The 14721-nt window shown below is 44.2% G+C and overlaps 1 protein-coding gene across 1 annotated transcript in view; it reads left to right on the top strand.

Moving 5' to 3' along the window:
• Positions 1-14721, top strand: part of PAIP1 (poly(A) binding protein interacting protein 1) — a 545177-nt gene that overhangs the window by 215358 nt on the left and 315098 nt on the right. The window contains exon 6 of the mRNA XM_078675041.1: positions 249-374. Within this exon, the coding sequence (XP_078531167.1) occupies positions 249-374 (126 nt within the window). The remainder of the gene's footprint in view (positions 1-248; positions 375-14721) is intronic.

Genomic DNA, 14721 nt, shown 5'->3' with positions numbered 1-14721 from the left:
CCAAAACTCACATCTTTACGCTTGCAGTAACTGCAGAATTAACAGTGTAGTTTGACCAAGTGGTAAGATAATGTGAGGAATAAATCAAGCAATATTATTGATGGTTCTGTATGTTCTTTGTTAAGGTGCATGTAAATAAGCAACTTATAAAACTAATATAATCCTTTCCACTCTTGAATTTAAATGTCTATGGAAATGTTTACAGAAAAAACTTCAGTTTAATGTAAATATCACTTGTTAATTTACAGGTTAAGGGAGCAAAAGGGCAGATTGCACGAGCCGAAGTCCTTCAGGGCGCTTTGTGGGATTTACTGACTGCCCTTTTTTCAAATCCAGTGGATAGTAATTTAATCTGTGCAGTAAAGTTACTAAAGGTATGGATATTTCTGAATTATTTTTAATTTTTATTTTAATAACTTAATATGCAAAGGTAATATGCAAAGTAAGCTGTTAAGAACCTCCTCAGATGCCCACCGCCCTATCTACTTCATCCCCAGTGCTGACTGCGCAATAAATGACTACATTTAACCCTGTGAAATCTCAACTCTGTATGTTTTGAGAAATTTTCAGTTGGTAAGCAGAAATGATGACATTTAGTATAAACATTTGCTCTGGTGTTTATAGTGTGTCCAAGCAACATATTTAACTATATTTGTGCTTCAAGTAACATATTTAACTATGTGTGCTTCGTGCTGCCACACTTGCAACTACATAATGGCAAACAAAATGGGCGTAAACCTCCATTTAGGTGCTTGACTGGAAACAATTTTCCTTTTCACCATGTTTTAACCATGCTTTCTTCACCTAACCTCTTTAAAAAAAAAACTCCATTTCAGTGTCCCAGAAATAAATTCCTTTTCTCATACATTATATGGAGTTTTGCTGTTTGGATAAGCTCTCCTGGAATCCCAGGACTTTGAATTTCTTCTTTCACTGCATGTAATAGGTTTCTGATGGATACTTGTAACCACAGATTACTCCTCTTTAGAATATTTCCCAGGTGCCAGGCTGGATACGGAAGTTTTCACAGTAGGGCTCCCATGCAATGTGCATTGACTTTGTTTCACCCCAGAAATGACAGAGCTGAGCCACATATAAGCACCACTCCTGTGCACCGTCAGCTCCTTTCTTTTTGCTCTTTGGAGCACATATCGGAGCTCTGCTTCCTCTTTCGTCGGTTGACTTCTGGGGTGCAAGGGAAATGATGCCCCCACTTAATAGCACATGGTTCAAACAATGGGTCATTGTCGTAAACAGATTTTGGTGATGGACTCGCACAAGGTGTGCATCTGGGATGGGCTCAGGACACAGCACCCAGTTGTTTGAGGAAGGTGCCTTCATGCACACAAAGGCAGTGAAGTGTCACGCTCAAAGTTCAGGATATTGACCTTTTCCCGAAGTCAAGGTCATGCAGTAAGTCGAAGTCCATATCAAAGTAGAAACACAAGGAGGTGAATGGGTTCTCAACCCCATCCAACCATTCTCTGTCTAAAGAGAAGTTGTGAGGATGTCATGGTGCCAGTCAATCTATTTCCCGAATGAAGAGCTAATCCCACTGTTTGGATTTTCGGCATTCCTCTGGGTCCCTCTCACGCGCCTTGCACATCCATGGATCCGAAGAGATATCCAGTTAGGTTACTGGTGATGTATCTCTCCTCTGCGCGGTCCGAGCCTCTGGAACCTGCCTTGGGTTTCATTCCAGTGGGGGAAATGGACTCAGGCTCTTAGTCCTTAAGTATATCCCCTGCCGACGGCTTTGGGACCAGCATCGGCAGAGGACCTGCTGTAGACTGTGTCCAACCCTGAGCTGAATCTGAGTCAATGTTGACTGTTTCACACACTGACCCTGCTCCAGTGCACCTGATTCCTGATCAGTATGATTCAGACAAAACACTTTCTCTACCACAGACCCATCCTTAGTTGCTCCACTAGCGTTTTGGTTCCAAATCTGACAAGGAGTTGCCAGCACTTGGAGAGGAAAATGAATATAATTTACCTCCCCATAGTGATGACAACAGTTAATATATGGATTTACAAGAGGTCAGTGGGCTTGATAACTTCCACTGATGCAGGTTTAAATTCCCCTATTGGGCCACCAACAGAGGAGAGTGCTTCCTTTGCTGTAGTTATAGACATGCTGCTGTGGGCCTGGATCTGCAACTTTCTACTCTTGTGATAAAAGTAAATTTGGTCACTGAAGGCCTTCATCCTGGCCGGCTTCTTCTGACAATCGTTCAACAAAGCCCAAACAGACACCCTTATTGGCACGAAGTCTAAACCTTGCTCTTGCTCACCAGAGAACAGGCTGATGACCAGACACCACTGATCAGAGCCAACCCACCACAGCTTCAGCCCACATCAGAGAACCTCTGAAAAGCACATACCCTTTCTACTACTAGAGGTGGGAGTTGTAATGTCCAAAGGTGTCATCAAGAGGGTGCTGGACTGGGAAATAGGGACGGGTTGTTACTCCTGGCTATTTCCCCGTACCGAAGCCGTATGGAGGCTTTCATCCTATTTTAGATCATCACCCTCTTAATGCATTCCTGTGGAAGGTCAAAATCAAAATGCTCACACCGGTCCATGTTCTCTCTGGCCTGGGTAAAGGCGACTGGATGGTAACCTTGAACCTGCACGACAAATACTTTCATTTGCCCATCCCGCAGTCCCTCAGACACTACCTGAGGTTCTGTGTTGGCTAGGAGAATTTTCAGTTTGCCATGCTCCTTTTTGACCATATCCGGTCTCGTTAGGTGTTCACGAAAGTGATGGCGCAGGTCAACGCCTATCTTTGACTTAGTCAGTCGTAGAACACGTCAAGTCTGTTAGAGCTTTAGGCTATTCGCCTGGCGTTGAAGGCCTTCCGACCGTCCATGAAGGGAGGCTGGTACAGGTTCTCACAGATAACAGCAGCATCATGTAGTACTGCAAAAAGCTTCAGCCTGCAGAATATTCGAACTGTGAAGGGTTTATGGTTTGATGTAGTATCCAAATGAAAGAGCATTACAAAAAGTTTATAACTTGTTCTTTTGCATGGTGCATCTCTTCTGGATTCATGTTTTGTGCATTATTCCACTGAACTCTAGTGGTTTGGCCCGGAAACATATGTTCGAGGCATATGGGCTGCAGATGGTACATTTATGAATAGATCGCCATCTGGTGTTGGGCTCGGATGAGTGCACTTGTTTTTCTCTTGGAGAAGTCTTTGTAGTCACGGGATCGATGACTCCTCCTTTGGGTGCTAGTGCGCATGGGCATCGGCTCCATCCTTAGATTGTTTTTTTCCGCCATCGGGTTCGGATGAGGATCGAAGCGCTCCGGACCGACTTCAGCAAAGAAGGTTATATTCGGAGCGTATTCCATTTCCAATTTGACGGTATTGTTATCGAACGCGGCTACACTTCCATTTCGACACGTTCCGACGTCAACAACAAGAATTCCAACTGCTACGTCGACGAGACCAAGAAGCCCATCTCGACGTAGTCCAGCCCGGAGTCCATGGAAAGGACTCCATTCAAAAAATGTCCAACGTGTGGTGCTAAGTTCCCACACAAGGACCTACACGAGGTGTGCAACCTCTGCTTGTCCCCTGAACACGAATCCAGGGACTGTGAGGCCTGTGCAGCATTCTCCTCCAAGTCGACGATTAGAAACCGTCGAGCCCGAAGACACGAGGTATCGAGAATGCAGTCACAAGCAATCCCGGAGCTGTTCGAGGACCAGCATCCCGAAGAGGAGGAGGAAGAAGAAGAGGAGGACGAGACGGGGTCACAAGCGGACGAGTCCGACGTCGAGGAGATCGACGTTCATCAAACCGTGAGTGACGACGTCCCCTTACCAAAGAACAGACCCCGCACGGTGTCGACCCCGCCCTCGAGCCCGGTCAGACAACCGAAAAAAGTTTCAGACGCCCCGCCTTCGGGCCCGGCAACGAAACCGAAACATTCGGTCTCCCACCACGGTGGATCCGAGAAACGGTCCACCTCGACACCGAAGCTCCACACAAAGGAAAGCTCGAAGTCGAAACAGAGACATGCTTCGACGTCGAAGACATCTTCGACACCGAAAACATCGGAATCGAATAAATTCTCGGTGCCGAAAATACAAATGGACAGTCAGAAGAAAAAACACCTTTCGGACCCAAAAACTTCGGTACCGATACAGGAGCATCAAACAGATCCTAAACAAAAGACTCTGTTTATTGATCCGCAAACTGGCAAGGTAGTGACAGAACTACCTAAAAAGAGGAAGAATGAACAGTCGGACGACAAAACTCCTCCTAAGAAGAGAACAATGGGGACAAACACAACTCCTCCTCTTTCTCCACAACCTAGAGACACACCCTCTTCTCCTCTTCCTCACACTAGGCCTGCTACTCCTTTACGCCCATCTACACCCATAACAGATGTAGAAAGTGATACAGGAGAGGGAGAGCATCCTAGGGATGACGAAGACACAATCCCTGAGGATGAAGATCCATGGGAACAATATAATGTAGGGTCAGATAACGATAACGAACCTGACCTGTATCCCTCAAAACCTTCACCACCTGACGATAATACTGGTTTTGCACAACTAATTAATAGGGCAGCAAAATACCACAAGGTAGAGCTACATGCAGAACCTATTCTGTTAGAAACACTACCTGCTGCACAAAGAACATCAGGGACACTACCAATGCTTAAGGGCCTCCTCAATCACACATCAGAGATATTCAAAGACCCGGTGAGGGTTAGGGTATTAAACCCAAGAATTGATAAAAAATATAAGGCAGCTCCAAAAGACCCAATATTTATCAAGGGACAAATTCCTCTAGACTCACTAGTGGTCACAAACGCTCGCAAGAGAGCAAACTCTTTAACTACGGGAGAAGCTCCACCTCCTGACAAAGAGTCTAAGCTAATAGATGCCTCCGGCAAGAGAGTAGCATCACAAGCGGCAAACAGCTGGCGCATAGCTAATACACAAGCGCTACTTGCACGGTATGACAGAGCTCATTATGATGAATTAGAAAAACTCATCACGCACCTACCTAAAGAACACCAAAAGAGAGCAGATCAACTCATACAGGAAGGAAAGATAATAACTAATACTTCCATTAAGTGCGCACTAGACGCAGCAGACACTGCAGCAAGATCCATAAACACAAGCATCATGCTAAGGAGACATGCATGGCTTAGAGTTTCAGGGTTCAAACAAGAGGTACAAACATCATTATTGAACCAACCTTTTGATGAGAAAACACTTTTCGGCTCAGGGACAGATGAGGCCTTAGAAAAGATGAAAAAAGATACGGACACGGCTAAATCAATGGGAGCATTGCAACAGCCGACCCAAAGAGGTTCCTTTCGTAGTTCCACCTATAGAGGAGGATCCAAAAATACAGGTACAAGCCAGCAACCAACCTCTTTTACACCAACATCACCCAGAGGTAATTCTAGAGGTAGCTACAGAGGTAACAACAACAAGGGTAGAGGTCGCGGAAACCATAACCGCAACTCTCCAACCCCAAAGCAGTGACTTCATACAGCTCCCCCCAGACCATATAACACCGGTCGGGGGACGCCTATCACAGTTCCTACCCGTCTGGGAAAACATTACATCAGACAGGTGGGTGAGACAAATTATCCAACATGGTTATTGCCTGGAACTCACAGCTACCCCACCAAACATCCCCCCCAAACAGCGTCCAATGAGACAAGAGCACCTGACACTGTTAAAACAAGAAGTACTCTCCCTACTAGAAAAGCATGCCATAGAGAAGGTTCCACAACACCAACAAGGAACAGGAGTATACTCCCTATACTTCCTGATTCCCAAAAAAGACGGGTCTCTAAGGCCAATACTAGACCTAAGACCTCTCAATGCATACATAAATTCGGAACATTTCCACATGGTCACGCTCCAACAAGTACTTCCTTTACTGAAGAAAGGGGACTTTCTTTCTACACTGGATCTAAAAGACGCTTACTTTCATATCCCCATTCACAAAGCCCACAGGAAATACCTCAGGTTTGTGATAGAAGGACAACATTATCAGTTCAAAGTCCTTCCATTTGGTGTCACAACGGCACCAAGGGTGTTCACAAAATGCCTAGCAGTGGTTGCAGCTCACCTAAGAAGACAACAAATACATGTCTTCCCCTACTTGGACGACTGGCTAATAAAAGCCAAGTCACAAGAAGAATGTCTTCAAAACACACAAAAGACAATTCAGCTGCTACACCAGCTAGGGTTTACGGTGAACTATACAAAGTCACACCTGCAACCAAGCAACGTTCAACAATATCTAGGGTCTACTATAGACACAGAAAAAGCCAAAGTATACCCCAATCCAGTCAGGATTCAAACAATGCTTACAGTCATTCAAAGATTCCAACCACAACACTCACTAACAGCGCGAGTGTTCATGCAACTATTAGGGATGATGTCATCCTGCATACTGCTAATACCATATGCAAAACTACAGATGCGTCCGCTGCAAGAATGCTTAGCGATACAGTGGAATCAGTCTCAAGGACAGATTACAGATCTGGTGTTGGTAGACGACCGCACACACCGCTCTCTGAAGTGGTGGAACACAACAAACATTGCCAAGGGGCGGTCGTTCCTAGAACCAATTCCACAGGTGATAATAACAGCGGATGCATCGCTCACTGGATGGGGAGCGCATATGGAGAAATATACAGTACAAGGAAGATGGAGTGTGCAGGAGAAAAGACTGCACATCAATCATCTAGAACTACTAGCAGTGTTCCTAGCATTAAAAGCCTTTCAAATGCATGTTATCAACAAAGCAGTCCTGATCAGAACAGACAACATGACTGCAATGTATTATATTCAAAAACAGGGGGGGACGCACTCTCTCCAACTATCCAGACTAGCGCAGGAAATCTGGAGATGGGCCATTCCTCAAAACATCTATCTATTAGCCGAACACCTACCAGGAGTTCAAAATCAGATAGCAGACATCTTAAGCAGACAGTCAGAACAAATACACGAATGGGAACTGCACCAACAAATACTGCAGCTATTCTTCCAAAGATGGGGACAACCAGAGATAGATCTCTTTGCCACTCATCAGAACGCAAAATGCCAAAGCTTCGCATCCAGGTACCCACACCACCTGTCGCAGGGCAATGCGTTATGGATAAATTGGTCCAACAAATTTGCATACGCTTTTCCCCCTCTCCCACTAATCCCATTAGTGGTCCGAAAGCTGCAACAACACTCAATGACCATGATACTAGTAGCACCCACGTGGGCACGACAACCGTGGTTCACCACGCTCCTGCAACTCTCACAGGTGCCACACCAAAAGCTAAAAAATTTACCCATGCACCTTACACAGAACCATGGAGAAATAATGCACCCAGATCCCAAACAACTGAACCTAGCGATCTGGCTCCTGAAATCCTAGAATTTGGATACTTAGATCTACCACCAAATTGTATGGAGATCATTAAGCAAGCGAGACGTCCCACCACCAGAGCATGCTACGCAGCTAAGTGGAAGAGGTTTGCGGTATACTGTACCGGTAATAACATCAACCCTCTGGACGTATCAACAAAAGACATTATTTGCTATTTACTACACTTACAGCAATGTAATATTGCGTACACATCTATCAGAGTACATCTAGCAGCTATAGCAGCGTACCTACAAAACAGGCAACACCTATCCCTGTTTAGAGTGCCAGCAATCAAAGCCTTCATGGAAGGCCTTAAAAGAGTCATTCCACCAAGATTACCACCTTCCCCGGTCTGGAATCTTAACATAGTACTCACCAGACTAATGGGACCACCTTTCGAACCTATGCATAGGTGTGAAATACAATTCCTTACATGGAAGGTGTGGCCTTCCTTATAGCCATTACCTCCCTCAGGAGATTAAGCGAATTACAGGCATTGACCATACAAGAACCATTCCTACAGTTACACCAGAATAAAGTGGTTCTTAGAACAAACCCAAAGTTCTTGCCCAAAGTAATTTCAGCATTTCACATCAATCAACCAGTGGAACTACCAGTCTTTTTCCCAAAACCACAGACTGTAGCAGAAAGGGCCCTACACACATTAGATGTCAAAAGGGCAATATTGTACTACATCGTAAGAACACAAAATTTCAGGAAAACTAAACAACTATTTGTAGCGTTTTCCCCAACACATAAGGGCAATGCTATCTCTAAAGCGGGCATCGCCAGATGGATTGTAAGATGTATACAAATATGTTACATTAAAGCAAAGAGAACGTTAGCTGTTCCTCCTAGAGCTCATTCTACACGTAAGCTAGGAGCATCTATGGCATTCTTAGGAAACATTCCCCTAGATGACATATGCAGAGCAGCAACTTGGTCTACACCACATACCTTCACAAAACACTACTGTGTTGATGTGCAGGCTACACAACAAGCAAGAGTGGGCCAAGCTGTATTAAAAACTTTATTTCAAACGGTTGCGACAGACACGGGTGACCACCGCTAGGGAGGTAACTGCTGTATAATCTATTCATAAATGTACCATCTGCAGCCCATATGCCTCGAACGGAATATGCTACTTACCAGTATGCATCTGTTCTTGGCATAGAGGGCTGCAGAGTGGTACATGCCCTCCCTGCCTCCCCGGAAACCTGTGTCTGTCCCAACATTATCTTATTTAGATACACTTACATGGGCATCCCTTTCTGTATTCTACTACACTACTCCATCTAACCCTACTATGGCAAAACAATCTAAGGATGGAGCCGATGCCCATGCGCACTAGCACCCAAAGGAGGAGTCATCGATCCAGTGACTACAAAGACTTCTCCAAGAGAAAAACAAGTGCAATCATCCGAGCCCAACACCAGATGGCGATCTATTCATAAATGTACCACTCTGCAGCCCATATGCCTCGAACAGATGCATACTGGTAAGTAGCATATTCCTTATTTTTCTGGTGTCCACCACAGGATAAGTCATTGTGACTTCATCTGATGTTGAAAATAAGTCTGCAATCCCCAGTATTTATCTGCCACCCTTAGATTTATTTTTCCTGCCTTTGGGTTCAGAAGCAGTGTCAAGAGTTCTGGACTAACTGTCATTGTAAAAAGCACTTGATGCCATGACTAAAAGTTTAGAAAATTACTGATATCAAAGTTCGATAAGGAATTGAGAACGTCTGGAGTTGCTGAGATCTTAAGCAAAAATAAGACCAGGTTTTGTTTTGAGCTTCTACGCTGGGGTGGGAAGGGTAGGTTTGGCAGTCAGAATGCATAGTTTTGTTGTATTGACTCTCACTGGGTGTCTTCGGAATTCATCAGTTGAGACTGATGAAGAATACTCCTTTTAGATTCTGCAGAAATGCTACCATAAACTTGCACAGAAGGAATCGCAGAAATGTTGTAAAATCTGCTCCTTCCAAAAGACCATAGGTCTAGGGACTGTACCACCCCTAAAAAACTGGGCTTATGAGAAGAAGAGCATTTGGATATTGTTGAGGAAACAGAAGATGCTCAAGGACAGCGAGGACTTTGCGCCATTTCATCTACAAAGCTGGGCAAGATATTAACTAAAGCAAGATCGGATGGAACACCACTGGCCTTGTTCAAAACGAACATTCCTTTTTGGACTAAGCAGTTAGTTAACCAGTTTGAATACAGCATACTAAGCTCAACCATACCCGACTCTTGGCGCGGTGCAATATTTCAGCCGATACATAAGACTGGCTTCAGATCAGCCCCATGCAACTTTAGGCTGATTGCTTTAACTGATACTGAGGCTAAGTTTTTCGCCAGTTTGCTGCTTGAAGATCTGAGATATTGTGCCAACTCAAAGGACCTGATACCAAAATATCAAACAGGCTTTGTGGCTAACTCCGGCACATTGACTAATCTCTAGCCTTATCTATCCTCATTGATAAAGCAAATGCTTCTTCTACTGCGTTCTTTTTCTGCTTTGTGGATTATAAAGCTGCTTTTGATCCCGTGCTATGGGCTAAACTAACGAAATGGGGAATTCTGTCCAATTTACTGTCTCCAATCATCCAGCTCCATACTAACACCTGGATTCAAGTGAAGATAGGCTGTGGTTCACATCTATCCAGAAAAATACGACATCCAGGGGGGTAAAACAGGGATTTGTGTTAGCCCCCCTGCTTTTTAACCTGTTTGTGTCTGACCTTTCAGCAGAATTGGATGCAATCAATAGCCACGCTCCGAAGTTCGGTGGTAGGCAGATCAGCAATCTCCTATATGCCGATGATCTTGCTCTCTTCAATCGTACGAGAGTCAGAACAGTGCCTGCTGAATACATTATATAGGGACTCCACCATGAACAACTTGCAGGTTAAGCTAAAGAAAACTCAAGTATATAAGGCAGGAAGTGTTATAGAGGTGGCGACTGGTCGTACAACAACCTTCAAATTTCGATGGGTAAAACCTATAATTATCTGGGGTTCTACATTGATTCAAGAGGCCCTTAATTAAAACATTGTAGTCAAATTGCCATGAAAGCCCTGGCACTTCAAGTCAGACTTTCCAAACTTGCTAAAAAAGTGACTGGACCTTGCTTAGCCTGAGGTAATGCGGGCCAAGATAGGTCTCACCTTGTCGTACGATTATGCGATGTCTTTTGGCAAGCTTAGTATTGCACTCAACCAACATGTGACTAAAATCTATAAAAAAGTTCTACAGCTACCAAAAACCTAGTCCGCTGCCCAGATTTGCCTAGGGTTTGGTCAGGTAAATTATTCTTTACAAAGTGTAGGGGCCTTTCTTAACCTGTGCCACAAGTTGAGACAGGCTAGCGCTGGCTCACTCAGGTCCCTGTTATGGACTGACATCCGCATCAGCAACTCTGGTGAGTCACACAATCTGTTTTTTAATGAATGCCTGCTAAAATGATCAGCAAGTGAGCTGTGGGCTCTCAACCAAAGTAAAGAAGCCTTTAAAGCAAGCACCAAGAAGCGAACTCAAGTGTGCGCCAGTTTGTCCGACAGAGAGATTTTAGCTAAACGAAAACACACATGGGCAGTAATTAAATCTTATTAGTTGGACCCATCTTCGCCTCACCTTGCTAGCACATATTCTATACATTTAAAAGATATTTTTGGCACTTAGGCTGGGTGAGTGGTATTTTTTAAAACATATTCCTACCTGGCGGTGTACATCGAGTGAGGTGGTGTGTAGGGGCTGTGGTCAATCAGAGGAATGTCTGGTGCACGTGGTATGCCTCTGTCCACCACTGTTGGACTTGCGTAGATCAAAATTGAGGCCTGAGTGGAACAAGCTTGGAGTCCGTACCTGCAAGCATGGTATCATTGCAGCCTTGAATCCAGAGAACACGGCTCTAAACATTAAGTTTATGATCTTTATCCTTCATGCATATCCCAAGTTTAAGCAATCCATTAGTATCAATAAAATCACTGGAAAATAAGGTAACTGCCACAGGTGGTCCCAACAATCTGTTCTCCCCCCCCAAAAAAAGTAGCTGCTGCTTCAATTTGTAAAGCTAGTATCCTCCAATGAAAGTTCATTAACAGGAACCAGGCTAAAAAAAAACAATAGTTAACCCTAGACTGATCTCTGCTACTGATTAGCACCATTCTACGTGCATCCATGATTTGGTCTGTAGAGTGCAATCGGGAATCCCCTGTGGTGGCAACATGCTGTTCAGTTTTTATTTGCTTAGATGTTTTCTTACCACTTCGCATTTATCCAACTTTCTGGTTTTGACGGACTGTGAACATTTACGTACTTTAGAATAACTTTACTCAAGTTCTCATGATATGGCTACCTCACTTTTGAAGGGACTTTTCTCCAAGTGTATATTTTAATATATAAATGTTGTACTCTTTACCTGGGCTAGGAACAGCGAAGCGTAAATTATTCAATTGATGTTTCTTGATTACTGTAATGACCTTACATATCAAACAATAGGCCATCAGTGGTTGCCTTCACTGAGCTCCATCTTAATTACAATAACTCTCTGAATAGGGTGTCTTTTTAAACTTCTACCACATGTTAGGTGTTAGAGATTATGTTCTGCTTATTTGCACATGTGTCTTATTACTTTTTAATTTCAATCTGCACTTGCTCGGTGATAGTTATCCTTTTAAAAGGTTGCAAGATGCAGGTCGTAGATGTTGTTTGCTTTGTTTTAAAAAAAAAAATGTTTTATACTTGTAAGGTTAGTCTAGTTAACCCGTATAAGAGTGAGACCCTGTATTGAGTAAGAGTATTTGTACAAAGATTGTCCTTTTAGGTTGATTAATCTCTGCTCTCAGATAATCATGGCTAACACGACTAGTAATTAGAATTTTATATAAAGTTTTAACCATGCAGCCATGTATAATTTTAAGGATAACTATTTATTGTTGTTTTGCTATGTATTGTATGCTGCTTTTAAGACCCTGGAGATCAAATAAAGTTTAACACCCAAGAATTTGCGTCATTAGATTTAGAAAATGGATTTAGGACTTCTCTAAGAAACACCATTAAACTATTTGCTGTCGGTGAACAAGTTTACAAACCCAATGTGGCATGACCATAATTTGTCAGAGCTCAGAAAATTGTACTTTTAAAGACAAACAAATAGCCTGGAGCATTTAAAAGTTGTATCAGCGCCAGTGAGCCACATGGGTTGAAAACAAAAGACACCAGGTGCTGAACCTTCCCACTCTCTCGCCTCCAAAATGGGATTGAAGGAAATAAAAGCAGAAAAACAAAGGGTGAGTTGGTTATCATCATCAACCAATCTCTCGAGGTTAAGAGAAAAAAAACATTATTATAAGGTGGAAATGGCAATACTGCTCCAGAGTTTTAGAATACTTACTAAGACAACAGGAAAAAAAAACAGTGAAATGGCGTCCATAGACCTAGGGGTTCACTTAGTAAAACCAACTTCACAGGAGGAACACAGGAATATTTAAATGACGAAAATGAGCACCTTGGGGAGAAGGCTAACATGGGGAGAAAGATGTGTGGCAAGAGATGTAGAAAGGTTTATCAGAGGAGAATATGGACTCCAATCCATCAACAAGATCGTCCCCTCCTGATTATATATCAAAATATGGTGTGGTAGTCAAAATGTTGTAAATGTAGTTAATTTATATACAGACCACTATAGGGTACAGCTCAAGGATGAACAAGCAAAAGATTGCTTATTAACTCAGCGAATTGTACTGAAATACAAACAGAAATCATTATTCCCATTAACGCCAACATGCATTTTTTTTTTCAAACCGATATTTATTTTTTTTTTTCAAGTTGACGTCATGGGAAAAACAGCCATGAGGGCACTACAGATGATCAAGCGGTGCAATTGGAGGCCAGTGCAGGTATCCCCCCGCTTAGTGTCATAAGGTCCTTCTTCCCTTCCCAGCATCGATCTTCCCATCGGGTGGGCAACAGGTATTTCTTCCCACCATTTCACCTCCCCTCCCATGTCTAGCCTTATGTAGTTATCCCAGAGCAGCTCCTCAGAGTGGACATCCCAGCAGGATTCCTCATGGGAATGCCACCCTCCGCCATGCATCCCCTCCCCCTCTCCATAAGAAACACACCCCCCTCAGGCATGGTGCTGCCTCAATAAAATGTCCAGGAGTCTCGGAGTCTGGCTCGACAGATCTCTGTCCTTTAGTGTACAAGCCACAAAACTCTCAGCCACATGCTTTGGCATCATGAGGATGCTGAGGAGAATTCTTCCTCTACTTCACCTGGAGGCCAGACAAGCAGCTGTACAAGGTCTAATTCAGTCACGCCTTGATTTTAATAATGTACTCTACCTTGGGGCCCCGGAATCCACTCTGAGAAGGCTTCAAACAGCCCAGAACTGCGCAGCCCGCATTTTACTTGACATTCCCCGCAGACAGTCAGTGAGGGCCGGATTGGTAACCCTCCACTGGCTGCCAGTGCGTCAGAGAGTTATGTTCAAGGCCATGTGCATAGCTCATCAGGCCTTCTGGAACACTGGCCCCAGGATCACTCGGGACCTAATCACCCACTACACGCCCAATAGAAGCCTACGCTCTAGTCAGACCTTCCTTGCAGTGGCCCCCAGAATAAAAAGATCTAGATCCGGAGGCAGGTCTTTTTCACACAACGCGGCCAGGGCCTGGAACGCCCTTCCGTTGCATCTTAGAGCTAACCCTAACCTTTTAGCCTTCCGTAAACAGCTGAAAACCTTTTTATTTCACCCAGTCTAATTAATTTCCACTTTTTCTTCCCCACTGGGCCATAGTACGGGTCCACGGTATTTTTAGCGCTTGGACGCCTCCGGGCAGCAATTCGCGCTTTACAAATATACATCCAATCCACTCGTATCCACCTAGTGCATCACCCTTGTTCCATGTCCCCTACATCCCGAAATCCAGGGGTCAATATCGTGGAGAGAGTGGAAGGAAGCCCTCAACTAGTCCTTCCCAGGCCCCACGCTATGCTCAAGCCTGCGAGGAATCGCTGGATTCAGTCGCCCGGTGTTGCGCTCACCTCCCCCAGCGGGTCTTCTGCGTCCTTAAGCGGGTGCTTCACCAAGTCCACCAGTGCCACTCATGCATGCTCCATTTCCATCGACTTTTCATTCCCAGTGCGCGTAACCATTTGTAGTCTGCAGGTCCCCTCAGTCTCCGCCCATTTCACTAGTTCCCCATTCCATCCCAGCAGGTTGGGGGCATTCTTTAACTTCCAGTGAATAGTAAGCTCCCTCTTTGCCAATACTAACCCCAAATCGATAAATTTACTAGT

The sequence above is a fragment of the Lissotriton helveticus genome, chromosome 2_1 (assembly GCF_964261635.1).
Source record: "Lissotriton helveticus chromosome 2_1, aLisHel1.1, whole genome shotgun sequence".
Lineage (NCBI taxonomy): Eukaryota > Metazoa > Chordata > Amphibia > Caudata > Salamandridae > Lissotriton > Lissotriton helveticus.
This window is presented reverse-complemented; position numbering and strand designations above follow the sequence as displayed.